Consider the following 20,881-nt stretch of genomic DNA (forward strand, 5'->3'; position numbering starts at 1 on the left):
GTGGCTGATGCCTGTAATCCCAACACTTTGGGAGGCTAAGACGCAAGGATCGCTTGAGTCTAGGAATTTGAGACCAGCCTGAGCAACATAGCAAGACCCCATCTCTACAGAAAATTTAAAATTTAGCCGAGCATGGTGGTGTGCGCCTGTAGTCCCAGCTACTCAGGAGGCTGAGGCAGGAGGATTGCCTGAGCCCAGGAGTTGAATCAGCAAATCAGTGACAGCATGGAAGCCACATTTACTAGGTTTGGCTGTTGGAAAATGTGTAATCCACCTGGCCTAGGCTGCATGGAGTGTCCATGCTCCTTTGAAACCTCTTCTGGTCTAAATTCAGTGAACGTATACACACTGGCTTGAGGTCCTCTGCCTGCTACAGGGCAGCCCTGCCTTTCAGCTGTCACGGCCCCCCGGAGCCATGCCGACACCCAGGCCCCAGCCCCATGCGGACTGGCCCGAGGGACCTGCCCCGCTCCCGGTGAGGATAAGGAGGGGAGTTTCTTAATGGCATTGCCCTGGATAGAATGGGAGCCAGGCAGGAGGCTTCCATCGGGGCCTCCTCTAGATTTTGTGTTTACTTCTTCCCTTTGGAACCGGATTCCTAAATATAGCCCGAGTCTGAATTGGCAGATGTTGGGTCTGTCCTTTCCTCGAGGGCCAAAATTAGTCTGTCATTTGGCACCTAAATAAAGCAGTCAAACTGCCTTTATACCAGCTTTGCAATTAGGCGGTAGTTGAAACATTCTATTTGATAAGGAAACTTTTATGGATGCCTTAGCAGCACCTCTGAACCCAGGAGGCTGAGGAGAGAGGACACCCGGGCCCCAGAGGGACACTCCTTCCTCGCCATCAGGCCTCATTCCAGAGTTAAAGTCAATTTTGTTCCATGTGGCTTAAAAACACCTCGTGAATGTGGAAAAGACAGTCAATGCTCCCCAGAAATAGCATTCTAAGAGCATGGCAATGGTTACTCCAACTTTTTTTTTTTTTTTTTTTTTTTTTTTTTTTTTGCAAGCAAAGAAAAATCTGTCCAGAGTGCCTGGAGCTGGGTTAGTGCAGGGACTCCCCAGGGGCAGCAGAAAGATGTTATAATCAATTATCACATCATAACACTGATGTATGATAATTACTGAGTGTTTCTCCTGAGATAGTGCAGCATTTGGCTGGGATGCCACTCTTTCACGGTCCACTGCCTGATTAATATGCAAATAATAGGCTGATTGCATGATGAATGCAGAAATGAGTTCGCTGATAACGTGAGCACCGAAGCGGGAAGATGATAAATTACTTTTACTGACTGTCCTACATTAAGTACCCTTTCTCAACAATTTCATCACAAATTAAGTAAAGCAGTATGGAGAGATTAGGAGGACGTGTAAAATAATGTACCTTAATGGTTTTTCTAATACCATCGTGGAAGACGAAAATCTCAACTTGGTTCTGCCCGAGTCTTTGTAGGGCCAAGTGAGTTCACTCACCTGGGCATTGAGTGGAAGACAGGAGGCACCCCACCACACCGGCGTGTTCCACGGGCCATGATCAGCCATGGATTCTCTGAGGAATATCCCATTGCAGCCCAGACATTACCCGCACACTGGGCCAACAGGCAGCATCATGGAGGGAGGAGGACAGGCTGCTCTCGGGGCAGACGCAGCATCCTCCACACAGATGGGCACCTCCAAGCCTGCTGTCCACCATGTGCCTGCAGGAAAGGAGCATTTCTGGGCTGCAGGCCTGGAAGACTCGGAAAGAAAACAACATTTAAGACCTCCTGCCTGGGCACAGTGGCTCACGCCTATAATCCCAGCACTTTGGGAGGCTGCGGCGGGAGGATCACTTGAGGCCGGGAGTTTGAGACCAGCCTGGACAACATGGGGAAACCCCATCTCTACAAAAAATACAAAAATTAGCCAGGCATAGTGGTGTGCATCTATAATCTATAGTCTATAGTCCCAGCTACTTTGGAGGCTGAGGCGGAAGGATCATTGGACCCTAGGAGGTGGAGGTTGCAGTGAGCTGAGATCACGCCACTGCACTCCAGCCTGGGCAACAGAGCAACACCCCATCTCAAAAAACAAACAAAAAAAGACCTCCTTGACCTCTTTTTAGCTCTTCCAAGTCTCAGAAATCTGGAAAAATTAATTTCACTATTAGAATGGCAGTGGGCACACCAGCCAGAGAGCATGACTTGGTAAGGGATGGGTAGGTTTGCCCAAAGCCAGACTTGAACCCTTGAGAAAAAGAGGGCGTGCGTGTGCGCGCGCACACACAGTCTCCCCCCACGTACACACACCCCCCACACACGCACACACACTCCCACACACACTCCCCCACACACACACTCCCACACGCACTCTCCACACACACACATGCACAGAGTCCCACACACACTTCTGCACACACACACTCTTCCACACACACTCTCCCACACACACTCTCCCACACACTCCCACACACACTCCCACACACACACTCTCCCACACACACACCCACACACACTCTCCCACCACACACACGCACATTCTCTCTCCCTCACACACACATTCTCTCACACACACATTATCTCACACACACACACACACACACACATTTGCAGTGATTAATCTTTGATTACAGCAAAGCAATTTAACTAGAGGCTTTGTTTTTTCCCATCTTAGTAATATATATTTAGACTGTTTGTATGACATACATTTTGTCTTAATGCACAGGGACGCATTGATAAGTGTTCGTACACACAGCTGGCTTGGTAATAAGGTTATTGAAGGTAATTTGAAAGCAGCATTTCTAAATCAGTATGGATCTGCAGAAAAGCCGGAACAAGGCGAGCCTGTGCCCCTGAAGGAGGGCCATCTGTGTCACCCAGTGTCCCTTCAGCAATCTGGCCAGACTGAGTTCACTACCAAAATCGAATTGTAATTTAAGCAGGGTTTTTAATTTTTAATATCTTCAAGCTCTGCTTTTGATATGCTTATTTCCTTAAGAGCTTATAAAAGATACACAAGCCAACTGAGCCCAGAGGGAAAGTGACTTTCCACTCCGAATCCCCGGCAGGTCCCCTCCCCGCCCGCGGGTGAGCTCTGGTTCTGCGCAGGTTCCCGCCAACCACAGGGCCTCATCACCTCTGCAGCTTCCTCCTCGTGCATTTCAGGCCAACACAGAATTTCTAAGATCATTTCTCCCCACCGTACCTTCCCATGTCGGGGAGATGAAAGAGGAGAGTCGAAAACCATCCCAGAGGGAGGGAGGCTCCAGATGGATGCGATGGTGTCTAGAGGGAGGGAGGCTCTGGATGGATGCGATGGTGTCTAGAGGGAGGGAGGCTCTGGATGGACGCGATGGTATCTAGAGGGAGGGAGGATCTGGATGGACGCCATGGTGTCTAGAGGGAGGGAGGATCTGGATGGACGCGATGGTGTCTAGAGGGAGGGAGGCTCTGGATGGACGCGATGGTGTCTAGAGGGAGGGAGGATCTGGATGGACGCGATGGTGTCTAGAGGGAGGGAGGATCTGGATGGACGCCATGGTGTCTAGAGGGAGGGAGGCTCTGGATGGACGTGATGGTGTCTAGAGGGAGGGAGGCTCTGGATGGACGCGATGGTGTCTAGAGGGAGGGAGGCTCTGGATGGACACGATGGTGTCTAGAGGGAGAAAGGCTCTGGATGGACACGATGGTGTCTAGAGGGAGAAAGGCTCTGGATGGACACGATGGTGTCTCCTCTAGTTAGAGGAGCTCATGGTTGACTTCTCAGAGCAACTTCTCACTCGCTTGGCAGCAGGGACCTGTCACACCCCTGTGCTGTGGCCAGGACCATGTTGCCTGCACTGCTGCACCTCCAGACCCTGCCCTGACACTGCTCTCCCCAGAAACACCCTCGTCCCAGACTCTTTGTTTGAGTGACCTGCTTAGTGACTTCGGCCTCCCGCTTTGGTTACAAGATGTGGGGGCGCAGGGTCTGCCTTGCTCACGGCTGTACCCCCACACCTGGCACATGGAGGGTTTCCCCATTGTGGAAAGCACAGGTCCCATTTCAAGTAACTTAGAAGTCAGGTTTGGGGAGGTAAAATACAAATCACACAAGTTAAACAACCTTGCTCTAATTGAAACAGGTTTTCTTTGGGGCCAGATATGGTGGCTCATGCCTGTAATCCCAGCACTTTGGGAGGCCGAGGCAGGAGAATCACTTGAGCCCAGGAGTTCAAGAGCAGCCTGGGCAACATAGTGAGACCCTATCTCGACAAATAATAATTATAGTAAATTAGCTGGAATGGTGGTATGTGCTTGTAGTCCCAGCTGCTCAGGAGGCTGGGGCAGAGGGATTGCTTGAGCCCAGGAGGTCGATGCTGCAGTGAGCCGTGATTACGCCACTGCACTCCAGCCTGGGCAACAGGGTGAGACCATGTCTCAAGAAAAAAATGAAGAGAGAAAGAATTTTGGCTCCCATGTCATTATAAGAGTTTCTCGGGCAAACCTAAAAACATATATTGTTGGCCAGGCACGGTGGCTCAGGCCCATAATTCTAGCACTTTGGGAGTCTGAGGCGGGAAGATCACTAGAGTCCAGGAGTTCAAGACCAGCTTGGGCGACATAGTGAGGCCCCCCATCTCCACAAAAAATTAAAAATAACCAGGCATGGTGGTGCACGCCTGTCGTTCCAGCTACTCAGGAGGCAGGGGTGGGAAGATCACTTGAGCCCAGGAGGCAGAGGCTGCAGTGAGCCAAGATTGCACCATTACACTCCAACCTGGACAACAGATCAAGACCCTGCCTCAAAACACACACACACACACACACACACACACACAATGGCTATATAGTTGTCACACAGACACACCCCAGCACCTACTAGGTACCAGAGACTTTGAGTTCATCTTATCCTATTCTTTCTTTAGTCCCTGCAGAGGGTGTGTGTGTGTGTGAGAGAGAGAGAGAAAGAAAATCATTGCTGTTCCATTTTATAGAAGAAACTGGCACCCATTGGTCGGGGTGGGGGGGACATTGATCTTTCCTGGAGTGGGGCAGAGCTACCACCCATCCCCTCTAGTTCCTCTGAGGCATCTTCCCTCCCACTCCAACCCTTCTCCACCTCCTCCCCCACACCCCCTACAGAATCTTTCTCAGGTTCTTTCTGCTGTTGAAAAACAGTGATTTGATAGGTTTGGGGCTGGCAAGGGATGTGCCCAAAGCTTGATGCTGCCACTTGTATGGGCACAGACCTTCCCAGGGGGCAGAAGGCCAACCCAGGACCCTCGGGAATTGGACCTTCGCGTCGGCCCCCCGCCGGCATCAGGCATAGCTGCTCACCTTCTTGGAAAGAAAGCCATTTTGTAGTTTGGCCACGCTGGGTACGTCTCTGATATTCCTTAGGATGTTGTTGGGCTACTTTTGTTTCTTTCGTGGTAAGGAAACGTCCAGTGGCCCAGGAAGGAGGTGTAGAAAGCTCATGAGTGTCTCTGTGACATCTGCTAAAGTCGCTGCATATTTTGTTTCAAGCTCTTGCTAATCAGTCAAGATGCCAGTCTTACTCAAAAGAAGAATACTGTAGGTTTTTATATGGGCGATGTCTAATGGAGATGGAGGACTGTTCCGATGGAGATTCAGCAGGGCTGTGAGCTTCTGCTGCTGGATTCAGAGGCAAGGCTTGGGAACTGAGGAGCCCAGCGTCGCTGCCATGGTTGAGGAAAGCCTTGGTGTTCAGAAATTTCGGAGCTGGTCATGCAAGGGTGTCTCATGTTTGTGATATGAGCCTGTATGACCAAAATACAGGAGGCCAGGGCCGGGCACAGTGGCTCACACCTGTAATCCCAGCACTTTGGGAGGCTGAGGCAGGCAGATCACTTGAGGTCAGGAGTTCGAGACCAGCCTGGCCAACATGGCGAAACCCCATCTCTACTAAAAATACAAAAATTAGCTGGGTCTGGTGGCACACACCTGTAATCCCAGCTACTCAGGAGGCTGAGGCAGGAGAACTGCTTGAAACCGGGAGGCGGAGGTTGCAGTTAGCCGAGATTGCACCACTACACTCCAGCCTGGGCAACAGAGTGAGACTCCATCTGAAAACAAAAAACAAACAGGAGGCCAAATGAACGTTGCTGTTCCCCTTTGATGCTGAGAAACTCACTCCAGGCGTAAACCACCAGGAGGTGTGGTCTGTTTAGAGCACAGGGTCAGTTCCGGAGCAGGTCTGGTGCCCACATCACGATCTGTCCCTCTAAACCTAGCTAGGAAGTATCCAGGCTGGTGGCCACCCTGTTGTGTCTTCTGAAGCTGTCAGCACCGGTCGCTGGAAAGGCCCACAGGCTGGGAAGAGTCTTTCTGAGCCTCTAGGGCTCCTGCCAGCCCCAGCATGCCCACACCGGGCACCTCAGAGCCTGCCGTGCATCCTTGTATCTTGCACCAGTCCCCGCCACCTCCAGGCCCATCCCTCCCTCGGGCTCTCCTTTCCTCTCCTCCCAGGCTCCCTTGATGTTTTTTATTTGTGTTTTTTTATTTTGTATTTTATTTTATTTACTTATTTATTTTTTTGAGATGGAGTAGCTGGGACTACAGACATACGCCACCACACCTGGCTAATTTTTGTATTTTTAGTAGAGACAGGGTTTTGCCATGTTAGCAGGGCTGGCCTCAAACTCCTGACCTCAAGCGATCTGCCCACCTCGGCCTCCCAAATGTTGGGATTACAGGCGTGAGCCACCGTGCCCGGCTCCCCTGCTCATTCACACTTAATGTGCCAGGCCACGACCACCTCCCCTCTCCCGTCTCCCCTAACCTCCTCCCTCCTTCCACCCGCCCTTCCGTACGTGTCTGTCTGTATAGTCATTGGAATTTCCTGGCTTGGCATGGGCTCAAAGCCGAAACCATGGACAGAATGAAAAGTGGCGCATCAGACCAGCCGCCAGTTAAATAATGTTTGGGTTCTTGTCAGAATGTCACGGAGTACCCTGTCATTTTGTTTCAGCAACTTGTCCTTCCGAATGCACAGTTCGCCTTATGGCATGCCAGCAGTAAAAATGTCACTTACAATAATTACTTTTTGGTGAAAATGCTTGCTGACTTCCCACCTTCAAGCTGTTTTTTACACAGTGGGGAGATAATAAGAAACGACTTTATCCTGACTGCTCAAATGAACACTAAATGGAATTTGGGTTCTTATTACTGCAGATAGAGGGCCGGGTATGGAAATTTCAACAGTAGATCAGAAGAACTGCAGAGAGATGTATCTCCGAGAATTACGGCGGGTGCGGGTTTTCAATTGGCTCCCATTGAAAACTTAAGGCAGCTGTTGTTTGCTTGCTGTTTTTGGAATATAATATTTTTCATAATCCTTTTATAGTTCGTGAATGCCTTGTGTATCTCAGAGGGCCTTGAGTCCCTATCTCTGCTTTCTGTAGCTTGCTCACCAAGCTCCTCTTATGCCAGATTCAGTGCCTTGTTAAAAAAAAAAAAAAAAAAAAAAATAATTCACATAGATCACTTTTTAAATGTAACACCTTAGTATTGCTGTCAAAACTGGATGGATGGTACTGTGCAGTGGGGCTTTTAAAATATGCAAATTACCCATTTTCAACTGTCCTGGTCCTGCAGGCTGCAGGGTCCTTGGAAGCGAGGTTTTTGTCTGATTTCTCCCTTATCCCCAAGACACAGAGTAGGTGCTTTAAAAATGTGTGAGTAGGCTGGATGCGGTGACTCATGCCTGTAATCCCAGCACTTTGGGAGGCAGAGGTGGGAGGTTCGCTGGAGCCCAGGAGTTCGAGACCAGTCTGGGCAACATAGCAAGACCTCATCTCTCTACAAAATATACAAAAATTAGCCAGGCGTGGTGGCACACACCTGTGCTCCCAGCTACTTTGGGTCATACATTGGCAAGGAGGCTAAAGTGGGAGGGTCTCTGAAGCCCAGGAGGTCGAGACTGCAGTGAACCATGATCACACCACTGCATTCCAGCTGGAGCAACAGAGCAAGACCCCGTCTCAAAAAAAATTAAAATGAGAGTGAAATGACGCAGGAATGACGGTAGGCTGCAATTCAGAATCACGTGGTGTTGGCAGATAGCAGGATGGGTAGGAAGGTCGAGGTTTTCCCCTCCTGATCCTTGCACCATCTGTGTGACTTTAACCAAGTCACGTTGCCTGTCTGAGCCTCTGTTTTCTCACCTGGGATGTAGGGTGTAAATTTCCACCCCAGGGGCCATTGGGAGAATTGAATGAAGCCACATGCAGACGCCCTCAGCTCGCTGCTCCATTCACGCCTGGTATGAAATGTGTTTTGGTTCCCTTCCACAATCCTATGAGTGGATCAGCTTTTTGTGACTCATCTTTAAGTCTTCGAGATTCACGCATGTCGATATGTGGGTTGTAGAAAAACTGTGCCTGGGAAGGCAGGCACAGTCACTCTGTCACTAACGCACACTTGGGCGCAGGGTGCAGGTGCCACCAGCTGTACAGGGGCTGTTTAGAATATGGCCCATCCACCTAGCTCCTGGCTGTGTGTCTCGGGGCACCGTATCTTTTTTTTTTTTTTTTTTTTTTGAGACAGAGTCTCACTCTGTTGCCCAGGCTGGAATGCAATGACACGATCTCAGCTCACTGCAACCGCCACCTCCCAGGTTCAAGCAATTCCCCTGTCTCAGCTTCCCGAGTAGCTGGGCACGCGCCTGGCTAATTTTTGTATTTTTAGTAGAGATGGGGTTTCACCATGTTGGCCAGGCTGGTCTCGAACTCCTGACTTAAGGTGATCTGCCCACCTCAGCCTCCCAAAGTGCTGGGATTACAGGCATGAGCCACTGCGCCTGGCCAGGGCACCATATTTTACCTGTGTAAAATGTGGGAAGTGGCCGGGCACAGTGGCTCACACCTGTAATTCAGCACTTTTGGAGGCCAGGGTGAGAAGATCACTCGAGGCCAAGAGTTTAAGGACCAACCTGGGTAACATAGCAAAACCTGTCTCTATTTTTTAAAGTTTAAAAAAAGTTTAATGTTTTAAAAAAGATAAATGCATCATACAGGATGTGGCCTTTTGAGTCTGTCGCCAGCGTCCCTGTCATGTGTCAGGCATTGTGGGAGAAATAGCACTCAGTCATAAGATTTATGTTGACTGTAGGTCTTTATAGAAACAAATACATTTGACCAGGTGCAGTGGCTCACCCTGTCAGGGTGGCGAGGGTGAGGGGACCCTCTGTGCAGCGGGGAGAGTTGGCTTCCTGTAGGATTCACTGTCTGTCCTAACAGAACAAAAATATGGTCAATAGAAAAGAAACATTACTTCTCCTTTCCAAACATTAGCAGATGGAGCCCTGTGATTAAAACGATACTCTCTGAAACAACAAGGCTTTGCTCTGTTCCATGCAATTAAAAATAATAATTAAAAAAAGAAAAAAAGGGCCAGGCGTGGTGGCTCACACCTGTAATCCCAGCACTTTGGGAGGCCAAGGTGGGCAGATCATCTAAGGTCAGCAGTTGGAGACCAGCCTGGCCAACATGGTGAAACCCCGTCTCTACTAAAAATACAAAAATTAGCTGGGCTTGGTGGCACGAACCTGTAATCCCAGCTACTCGGGAGGCAGAGGCAGGAGAATCGTTTGAACCCGGGAGGCGGAAGTTGCAGTGAGATCGTGCCACTGCACTCCAGCCTGGGCAACAGAGGGAGACTCTGTCTCAAAAAAGAGAAAAAGAAAAGAATGACTTTCTTCCCAACATGATGTTCTGAGCTCGTGGATTCACGGTGTCTCCAATGCGTCTGTTTGCTGTGGCATCTCTCCATGCCTGTGCAAAAAACATGTACTCAATCCTGTTTCTTTGACCTGAGACCGTAGCCACAACTGTGCATGCGGATGTCTGTTGGCGAGTAAACTGTCTCCCAGGAAGAGCATGCAGCTTCCAGCTGTCTTCTACATTTTATTTATTTATTTATTTATTTAGAGACAGAGTCTCACTCTGTCCCCAAGGCTGGAGTGCCATGGCACGATCTCAGCTCACTGCAACCTCCGCCTCCCCCATTCAAGCGATTCTCCTGCCTCTGCCTCCCCAGTAGCTGGGATTACAGGCACCCGCCACCACGCCTGGCTGGTTTTTGTATTTTTAGTAGGGAGGGGGTTTCACCACGTTGGCCAGGCTGGTCTCGAACTCCTGTCTTCCAAGTGATCTGCCCGCCTCAGCCTCCCAAAGGTCTTCTGCATTTTAGACTCAGACTGAGAGTGGAGAGACAGATACAAGCCACCTCCAGCAACCAGCCGCCACGTGTCACTTTCACATGCCTGGACCTCTCAGGGCTCGGACAGGGATTTGATCTCAGGGGGACTGCCTTTGTCTGTAGTCACAGCCTGGAGCACAGAGGGACACCTGTAACAGTAGTGAGCGCCCCTCTTTAGTTCTCCTGGAGGTTCATGATGGCACAAATCCACGCCACTGGCTTGCAAGGCGCGCTGGAAGAAAGAACTGTACAGCCTCTGAGTTTCGTGGTGGCTCTGCCTCCGCCAGCACCCAGAACAAAACAGGGAGGTGCCACAGCAGCCAGCACCACACTCGGTTTATTAGCCAGGCAGCCATGATGTTGACCTTGCTGTGGGTTAAAGGACACAAAACCTGAAGAGAAATCTGTTTATCATTTGGGAAATTCATGCCATCCTTGACAGTATCTGGTGAGCAAGATGGATGATCTGCTAGGCCGGCTCCTCGCATGGGTGAATCACGCCATCCTTACGGTACGGTTCCTCTGCCGGCTTCAGACACAAAAATAACATTTGCAGGGTTTTATATCCAGTTCTCTGGTGACCCGGGAGGTGAGCAGAGAGAAGAAATCTGATTTGTAAGATTCACATTGCCCTAAAGATTTATACGGACCATTTCTGCCTCTTACGCTTGTCTCTTCTACATCTTTCAAAAACCGGTTTGGCATGTGTTTTTCTCTTTGTAACCTGATTTCCCAGGTCAAGGACACAGCCTTATGCGATGGCGGAAGTTTGTGCCAGTTCAGGACGATAAACGGGTTGATCGCTTACGTTGCAAATGTTTTATTTGAGGTTTTGCTCTTTCTAGGTATGAATACAAAATATTCCTTGTAGTTGGAATGTATTTATGGCAGGTTAGTGTATCCTGGATACAGTATGTCCAGAAAAGGACTCTTGAGACAAATGGTAAATTGAAGTTAAGTTGCTGCTCTATGCTACATTTTCTTTTCAGCCAGGTAACAAGTATTTTGGGCTATCTACTGTGGTGCTGATGTTGACTGAGTGACCTGCTAGGGCCCAAGGGAGAAGCAGCAAGAGTAAGACCCTTGGCCAGGCACAGTGGCTCCTGCCTGTAAACCCAGCACTTTGGGAGGCCAAGAAGGGAGGATCACTTGAGGCCAGGAGTTCAGCCTAGGCAACATAGCAAGACCTCATCTCTACAAAATAAAAAATTAGACAGGTGTAGTGGTGCATGTCTGCAGTCCCAGCTACTTGCAAGGCTGAGGTGGGAGGATTGCTTGAGCACAGGATTTTGAATCAGCCAGGGCAACCTAGCAAGACCCCATCTCCACAAAAAAAAATTTTACAAGACCCTGGGAGCAGAGAGCATGGCCTGGGCCCTCTTACCTGGCACTGTGGGGTCTTACTCTGTGTCACCCTCAGTGGGCATCGGGGGAGAGATTGTGCCAAGACACTGAGCTGGGCCAGGGGCAGATTCTGCCTTGCAGGCAGGACCTCAGCCCGAAGCCACATCTTCCTCCAGGACAGTTTCTATCTGCAGAAATTAGGAAATGGTCTAAGTCTTTATCCCAGACATCCCGGAACTGGAATCCAGCCTCTTTTATCAGGTTTTATGGGCTGTTATCAGAGGCCAGAGGGATCACTCACCAACAGAGCCCAGCTGGCATTTCCCACTGGGCACCCACAGTGACCCCAACAAGGCAGAGGAGAGTGTAGACTCTGGCTTGTCCACACTAGCCCAGTCACTTCTGCTGTCGGTTACAGCATGGCTTATACTAGCAAAGAGCTCGGTTTTCAGAAGCAGGCAGAACCAGCAAGTCCCAAGGTTGGAGGTAGAACTCTAAAATGGAAGAGCTGGGGAAACAGGGTGCTCCTCCTCTCCTTGCCTCTCTCCGTCTTCCCCTAGAGTTGGGTGCTGTGGAGTTCTCTGCTCTTCACAACAAAAAAACAGCTGGGCATGGTGGTGTGCACCTGTGGTCCCAGCTCCTCAGGAGGCCAAGGCGGAAGGATCTCCTGAGCCCAGGAGGTTGAGGCTACAGTGAGCCGTGATTGCACCACTGCACTCCAGCCTGGGCCACAGAGCAAGACCCCACCTCTAAAAACATAAAAGTAAAAATAAACCAACCTAGGTCCTGAGACCCAGTGCTGGAGGACCAGAAGCTATAGCCTTATGTTTCCGCAGTTGTTGTTTTTTTTTCTTTTTTGAGATGGAGTCTCACTCTCACTCTGTCACCCAGGCTGGAGTGCAGTGGCACAATCTTGGCTCACTGCAACCTCCACCTCCTGGGTGCAAGTGATTCTCCTGCCTCAGCCTCCTGAGTAGCTGGGATTACAGGCGTGAGCCACCATGCCTGGCTGATTTTTGTATTTTTAGTAGAGATGGAGTTTCACCACGTTGGCCAGGCTGGTCTCGAACTCCTGACCTTAGATGATCCACTCGCCCAGCCACATTTCCTCTTAAGGGTCTTCATAACTGTGGTGACTACGTATTGTGGGCAGCCCTCATTTAAAACAATCTGTCTATGCTTTTTGTTCTGGAAAATATGGACAACATAACTACACAAGTTATGATCTAGCCAAAGTGCTTCTGAATTACCAAATTATGGGGTTTCATTAGAAGAAATCATGACAGTGATAACATGATTAATAGGAGTTTTTTTAGCAGAATGCCCTCATGTTAAGCCTTCCGAAGCCTTTCTTTTAAACCCCTAGTTTTTCTCGCAATGATGTTATTTTTGTTTTTTAATATGGAAGAATAGAGGTTACTCTCAGTCAAAAAAAATATGAAACAGTTCACTAAGACCCACAGAAAACCCTACCGTCTGCTTCTCCTACAGAGCGTTTAATTAGTATTTCCTAGATAAGGAACATAGATGGTCGTGGTGAAAGACAACTATTTTCAGGCACGGTTTCTCATGTGCTTTAATTACAGAAAGCACTCCAAAGACCTCCGCCAGCTGCAGCCCTGCCCCTGAGTCCCCGATGAGTTCCAGTGAGTCGGTGAAGAGCCTGACCGAGCTGGTCCAGCAGCCCTGTCCCCCCATCGAGGCGAGCAAGGAAGGCAAGCCACCAGAGCCCAGTGACCCGCCAGCATCCGACTCCCAGCCCACAACCCCGCTGCCTCTCTCCGGACACTCGGCCCTCAGCATCCAAGAATTAGTAGCCATGTCCCCGGAGCTGGACACCTACGGCATAACCAAGCGGGTGAAGGAGGTGCTGACGGACAACAACCTCGGTAGGTTCTCCTCTCGGCTGCTGAGTCAGGAGGTAGCAGGGAGTTTGCAGGAGGAGCAGGTGAAGGGCGGGCCCTAGGCCAAGCCAACCACAGAGTCTCAACTTGTGTAGGCACCCTTTGAGAACATGAAACGTCCTATAGTTATGAACAGTAAGGAGCGTGCCGTCTGCAGGTCAGTCCCCACCTCCTCCCCACCCTGCACCCCCACGGGGACCAGTTAGAAGATGAGCATGGAGTCAGAGTGGACTCGGGAGGATCCACGCAGACTGTCTCTTTTTTTTCTTTTTCTTTTTCTTTTTTTTTTTTGAGACAGTCTTGCTCTGTCACCCAGGCTGGAGTGCAGTGGCACAATCTCAGCTCACTGCAACCTCTGCCTCCCCGGTTCAAGTGACTGTCGTGCCCCAGCCTCCTGAGTAGCTGGGATTACATGTACCTGCCACCATTCCTGGCTAATTTTTGTATTTTCAGTAGAGATGGGTTTCACCATGTTGGCCAGGCTGGTCTCGAACTCTTGGCCTCAAGCAATCTGCCCACCTCAGCCTCCAAAATTCTTGGGATCACAGGATCCCAAGCCAGGCATGAGCCATCGTGCCTGGCTTAGATGTATCTCAATAGAGACAGTCTGAGTAAGTCCAGATTGCTTGAGGCCACAGTCTGAAACCAGCCTGGGCCACATAGCAAGACCCCATCTCTACAAAAAATTTTAAAATTAGCTGGACATGTTGATGTGCACCTGTAGTCCCAGCTACTCAGGAGCCTAAGGTGGGAGGATCACTTGAGCCCAAGAGTTCGAGACCAGCCTAGGCAACATAGCAAGACCCCTTCTCTATAACAGATTTAAAAATTAGGCCGGGCATAGTGGCTCATGCCTGTAATCCCAGCACATTGGGAGGCCACAGCAGGAGGATCGCTTGAGTCCAGCCAGGAGTTCGAGACCAACCTGGGCAGCATGGCAAAACCCTATCTCTACAAAAAATATAAAAATTAGCCGGGTATGGTGGTGCACGCCTGTAGTTCAGCTACTCGGGAGGCTGAGGCAGGAGAATCGTTTGAACCCTGTAGTTTTAGGCTGCAGTGAGCTATGATCATGCCACTGTACTTCAGCCTGGACAACACAGTGAGATTCTGTCTCAAAAAAAGAAAGAGGTAGACACCCATTAGAGCCTGGCATCCTCGGGGCTCCAGAGCTGGGCAGCGTCCACCCGGCAGTGCCAGGATGGCTTAGTGGAAGGTCTGACGGACCCCGGTTCTCACTCTGCTCACTGAGTCCGTGATGCTGGCCAGGCTGCCTGCATTCTCAGATCCCCCTCCACGAAACTGGAATAACCACGCCTGCCTGGGAGCAGTGAGTAGCAGCAATTTCTAGCACCAGGCCCGACTGGTAATAATAGTCATTGTTATTTTATCATTGCTGTTCCCGCTGCCTTGCGAAGACATCTCCATTTCACAGCCCACAGCTGGGGCGGGCAGCCCCTGGGGAACTCACTCCGTCACCCTGGCATCCCACCGTGCCTCAGACCTGGCCTCGGCCTGGCACATGCTCTAGCCCCCTGGGTGCTCGGCCTGGGTTGGTTGTCTGTGCTCTGTGTCACTGGTCATCAGCTGCTGTGGCTGTAAAAATGTTACGGTGTTTCATCTTTTTTTTTTTTTTTTGAGATGGAGCCTCACTCTGTCGCCCAGGCTGGAGTGCAGTGGCGTAACCTCAGCTTACTACAGCCTCTCGGCTCACTGAACGCCGGGTTCATGCGATTCTCCTGCCTCAGTCTCCCAAGTAGCTGGGATTACAGGCATCCGCCACCGCGCCCAGCTAATTTTTGTATTTTTAGTAGAGACAGGGTTTCACCACGTTGGCCAGGATGGTCTCGAACTCCTGACCTCAAGTGATCCACCCACCTCGGCCTCCCAAAACGCAGGGATTACAGGCATGAGCCACCGTGTCTGGCCTTTTTTTTTTTTTTTTTTTTTTTTTTTTTTTTTTTTTTTTTTTTTTTTGAGACAGAGTCTCACCGTCTCACTCAGGCTGGAGTGCAGTGGCGTAACCTCAGCTTACTACAGCCTCTCGGCTCACTGAACACCGGGTTCATGCGATTCTCCTGCCTCAGTCTCCCAAGTAGCTGGGATTACAGGCATCCGCCACCGCGCCCAGCTAATTTTTGTATTTTTAGTAGAGACAGGGTTTCACCACGTTGGCCAGGATGGTCTCGAACTCCTGACCTCAAGTGATCCACCCACCTCGGCCTCCCAAAACGCAGGGATTACAGGCATGAGCCACCGTGTCTGGCCTTTTTTTTTTTTTTTTTTTTTTTTTTGAGACAGAGTCTCACCGTCTCACTCAGGCTGGAGTGCAGTGGCACAATTGCGGCTCACTATAATCACTGCCTCCTGGGTTCAGGTGATTCTCCTGCCTCAGCCTCCCAAGTAGCTGGGATTACAGGTGCCCACCACCATGCCTGGCTAATTTTTGTATTTTCAGTAGAGACAGAGTTTCACCATGCTGCCAAGGCTGGTCTCGAATTGGCCTCTGGCCTCAGGTGATCCACCCACCTTGGCCTCCAGAAATGCTGGGAGTACAGGCATGAGCCACCACGCCAGCCAAGCCTATTTTGTCATTTTAAACCACCGTGCTCCTCCAGTGTGGTGTTAACCAGCCAGGGTTCCCTGGTTTAGGCACGTGGAGATTGGAAACCCACCCTTTCTATCTTTATTTCCCAAGGGTGAAAGTCAGTTAAAGGGGCAGTGTTCTCTGCAGAGCATGTAAGCACAACCCTACCGAGTGGTTGCAGTTTGTCTGCTGCTCATGGAAAGGCCTTGTGTGTCTTTTCTTTCTCCCATGGGATGAGAAGAGAAGGGAGGCCGAGCACGGTGGCTCACTTGAGAATGACAGGTGGCCTGTAACCCTAGCACTTTGGGAGGCTGAGGCAGGTGGATCACCTGAGGCCAGGAGTTCGAGACCAGCCTGGGCAACACAGTGAGACCCCCGTCTCTACAAAAAAAAATTTTTTTTTAATTATTATCCAGGCATGGTGGCACCCGCTGTAATCCCTGCTGCTTCGGAGGCTGAGGTGGGAGGATCACTTGAGTCCAGGAGGTTGAGGCAGCAGTGAGCCACGGTGGCATCACTGCACTCCAGCCTGGGCAACAGAGCAAGACACTATCTCAAAAAAAAAAAATTAAAAAAAAAAAAAAGAACGGAGTAGCTGAGTTCCACTAAAGTTTGCTCAGTGATCTAACAGCCTGGAGGTTAGGCCAGCTTGTCCAGTGGAAGCCTCCCATCCCCATGTCTGTATGCAACAGACAAAACAGAATGAGAGAAAAAGTCATATCAATGAGACCTTATATAATTAAGTCAATTCATAAAAATAAAAATGTAGCTGTTGATTTGAAAAAATGGCTAATTCCCATATGTTCATCAGTTATTGAATCATGCAGGGATTCCTAGACTTGAGTCATCTCCTACTTCATAGCTCGTCACACATCCAAGGAAGCAGACCAGTTGCATCACTCCTGCCCACCTCCTTATAGGAAGTGGCATTTCGTGTAAATATTGAAAATCAGATAGGGTCTAGCTCTGTTGCCCAGGCCGGAGTGCAGTGGCACGATCATAGCTCACTGCAGCCTTGAACTCCTGGGCTCAAGCAATCCTCCCACCTCAGCCTACTGAGTAGCTGGGACTACAGGCACACACCCCAAGCCTGGCTATTTTTTTTTTTTTTTTTTTTTTTTTTTTGGGATGGAGTCTCGCTCTGTTGCCCAGGGTGGAGTGCAGTGGCGCAATCTCGGCTTACTGCAATCTCCGCCTCCCAGGTTCACGCCATTCTCCTGCCTCAGCCTCCCAAGTAGCTGGGACTACAGGCGCCCACCACCATGCCCGGCTAATTTTTTTGTATTTTTAGTAGAGACGGGGTTTCACCGTGTTAGCCAGGATGGTCTCAATCTCCTGACCTCGTGATCCGCCCGCCTCAACCTCCCAAAGTGCTGGGATTACAGGCGTGAGCCACTGCACCCAGCCTTTTTTTTTTTTAAATAGAGATGGGGTTTCACCATATTGCCCAGGCTGGTCTCAAACTCCTAGGCTGAAGTTATCATCCATGCCACCATCATTGCTGGAGTTTTCCTTGATGTTGGTTTTACTGGGTGAAGGTTTGTAGCTTTCTTCAGGCTCTCAAATGGGTCTGTAGCCCCAAAACAATTAAAAGTCATGGCTAGGAAACATCTAGGAGTCATACAGATAATTTTCCAGGAATAATAATCTGATTTTTTTTCCCCCATTCAGCTGGGAGGCCTAAGCAAAGAGCAACTAGCTATTCATATATATTGCTTTCCTGAACATAGCAAGCTCCTTGAAATGAAAATAGATTCTTTTACCATGTTAGCATTAAGTAAAATTTTCTCTTTTTTTTTTTTTTTTTTGAGATGGAGTCTCGCTCTGTCACCCAGGCTGGAGTGCAGTGGCACGATCTCGGCTCACTGCAAGCTCCGCCTCCCGGGTTTACACCATTCTCCTGCCTCAGCCTCCCCAGTAGCTGGGACTACAGGGGCCCACCACCACGCCCAGCTATTTTTTTGTATTTTTAGTAGAGATGGGGTTTTACTGTGTGAGCCAGGATGGTCTCGATCTCCTGACCTCGTGATCTGCCCACCTTGGCCTTGCAAAGTGCTGGGATTACAGGCGTGAGCCACCGCACCTGGCCAAAATTTTCTTATAACAACTAAAAAAAAAAAATCATAAGGACTTGGGACATTTATAGGCTAAAGAGTTTGAAAAGCAGAGAAACACAGGTTTACAAAATCAGTAAATTTATCTTTAAGTTTTTTGTTTTGTTTTGTTTTGTTTTTTCTTTTTCTTTTTCTTTTTATCTTAAGTTTAAAATGACTAAGCCAGGCATGGTGGTGCACACCTGTAATCCCAGCTACTCGGGATGCTGAGGTAGAACAATTGCTTGAGCCCAGGAGCTCGAGTCCAGCCTGGGCAATATAGCGAGAACCTGTTTCTTTAGGGAAAAAAATTAAAAAGACTGATAAGAAATTAATGTCTCAGCTTCAGTGCTTTCTAGGCAGTAAACTTTTACTTGGAGGCCCCCTTCTTAGAAGCCAGTGTGTGGTGTTTCTGTTTCACAGAGAGGATGTAAGCCACAGAGAGAACAAGCCAGCCCTCTGTCGTCTCCCTGCCCCGGACGGGGAGAGGTGCCTTCTGTTCTGTACACTTTATGGGGTCAAACGCTGGCCCCTCTGATCCCAGTCTCCACTTCCACCTAATAAGTCCTGTTCATTCAAGTACTCTCGTCAGGCCATCCAGGTTATCACTGATCCTAATTTGTATCTTTACAAGCGGTGGCCCTCTAAACCAGCAGCGGAATGGCCCTCAGAGAAGTGAGCCTTTCTTTCTAAGCTCCTGACAAGCATTGCCAACTCAATGCGGCTGTGCTCTCCATAGCGAAATGCCCTCTGATCAGCCTGTGAAGCGGGCTGCCTGCCCCTGCCTGGGAGAAGAAAAGGTATCAGGAAAGGGGTTTTGATCCACTTCCAGTTACTTTATTTAGCAAAGGCAGCCTAGACTGCAAAAGCAGACTTTGGAATTGGAATCGGCCGGCCTCTCAGAAAAGCAGAGCTGGGCAGCTCCCTCTCCTCTGTCCTGCTGTGATTGTGGGTTGCCTGCCCCGTTTTCTCAGCGAGACCTGATAACCTTGCTAATTGTGGAAGGAGACGCAGGTTGCCCTCTGATTTGAGGTTGTACAAGAGAGGTCTCCTGTTTGCTGTTTGGCCTCCTGAGCTCTGGCTTAGAGATTTCACTGCCTCTGAGAAACACCACAGGTGTTAGCGTGACCTCAGCACATACAAAGCCTGAAGGCTTTTTTTATTCCTTTTTTTTTTTTTTTTTTTTTTTTGAGACACGGTCTCTCTCTCTGTTGCCCAGGCTGGAGTGCAGTGGTGCAATCATAGCTCACTGCAGTCTCAACCTCCTGGGCTCAGGCAGTCCTCCCATCTCAGCCTCCTAAGTAGCTGGAACTATAGGTACATGCCACCACACCTAGCTAATTTTTTGTGTGTGTATTTTTGTAGAGACTGAGTCTCACTGTGTTGCCCAGGCTGGTCTCAAACCCCTGGGCTCAAATGATCTTCCCGCTTCAGCCTCCCAAAGGGCCCTTCCGGCCACCGCACCAGGCTGAAGGCTTAAGAGAAACGTCACTGGCCGGGTGCGGTGACTCATGCCTATAATCCCAGCACTTTGGGAGGCTGATGGGGGTGGATCACCTGAGGTCAGGAGTTCAAGACCAGCCTGGCCAACATGGCGAAAACCCGTCTCTACTAAAAATACAAAAATTAGCCAGGCGTGGTGGCGAGCACCTGTAGTCCCAGGTACTCTGGAGGCTGAGACAGGAGAATTGCTTGAACCCGGGAGGCGGAGGTTGCAGTGAGCCGAGATTACACTACTGCGCTCCAGCCTGGGTGACAGAGCAAGACTCCATCTCAAAAAAATAATAATAATAAAGAGAAATGTCATTGGTTGTGTGTACGGAGAATGCAAGAGCAATGCCAACTCCCTGGCCAATGGAGAGTATTAAAAGTCTGGTTGAAGATATATTTCTACCACGTGTTTGCTGTAAGCTAGGATGTCACCAGCCCAACCCTGAGCCTTTAAACTCCTGTGTCTGATTTTAACCTTGACACGTACTTGTCCCTTCAGATCCCTGGCTCTCGGTGACAATACCTGTCTTGCTTCTGTTTTCTCTCTAGGCCAGCGCTTATTTGGGGAGACCATCTTAGGGCTCACCCAAGGCTCTGTCTCCGACCTCCTTGCCCGCCCCAAACCCTGGCATAAGCTCAGTCTGAAAGGACGAGAGCCCTTCGTCCGGATGCAGCTGTGGCTGAACGACCCCAACAATGTGGAGAAGCTGATGGACATGAAACGGATGGAGAAGAAAGGTAAGTCTCCCTGCCCCGCCCGGGCCGGCTGCGTCCGCATTCATAGACAGGCTGTTTCTTTCAAATCTTTCACACACAGCTGATGAGGGACATTGACCCATGACCAAGGGACCAGAGGACAGGGCAAAAATATTTCTGGATGGTCATCAGCTAATGAGTACCTAAGAGGGCTGGAAAGATGTGTAACTTTTTCTCTCCAGCAGCCTGAATCTAAATTTAGATTTTTTTAGCACTGGGAGCACTTTTAACCAAGGAGAGCGGAACAGCTCTGGGGGCGCTGCATTTGGTTTTTGTGTCATGTGGGTGGCTGATCGGGCTATCACAGCATTTACTGAGCATGTACCAGGTGGCTAGAGGCCTTCCTTTGTTATCAGAGAGAGAAATAAGAAATGCATTTTGTAGGCAGGGCACAGCGGCTCATGCCTGTAATCTCAGCACTTTGGGAGACTGAGGCAGGCGGATCACTTGAGGTCAGGAGTTCAAGACCAGCCTGGCCAACATGGCAAAACCCCCTCACTACTAAAAAAAAAAAAAAAAAAAA

At 49.7% G+C, this 20,881-nt stretch overlaps 1 protein-coding gene across 12 annotated transcripts in view; it reads left to right on the forward strand.

Annotated features, from left to right (window-relative positions):
- Window positions 1-20,881, forward strand: part of CUX1 (cut like homeobox 1) — a 468,245-nt gene that overhangs the window by 397,840 nt on the left and 49,524 nt on the right. For 8 of the 12 annotated variants that reach the window (XM_003949225.6, XM_063814895.1, XM_009443729.5 and 5 more), the window contains 2 exons: window positions 13,114-13,416; window positions 20,152-20,340. The exons of the other annotated variants lie outside the window; for them this stretch is intronic. In XM_003949225.6, the coding sequence (XP_003949274.4) occupies window positions 13,114-13,416; window positions 20,152-20,340 (492 nt within the window). The remainder of the gene's footprint in view (window positions 1-13,113; window positions 13,417-20,151; window positions 20,341-20,881) is intronic. 12 annotated transcript variants of the gene reach the window in all.

Source organism: Pan troglodytes, chromosome 6 (assembly GCF_028858775.2).
Source record: "Pan troglodytes isolate AG18354 chromosome 6, NHGRI_mPanTro3-v2.0_pri, whole genome shotgun sequence".
NCBI lineage: Eukaryota > Metazoa > Chordata > Mammalia > Primates > Hominidae > Pan > Pan troglodytes.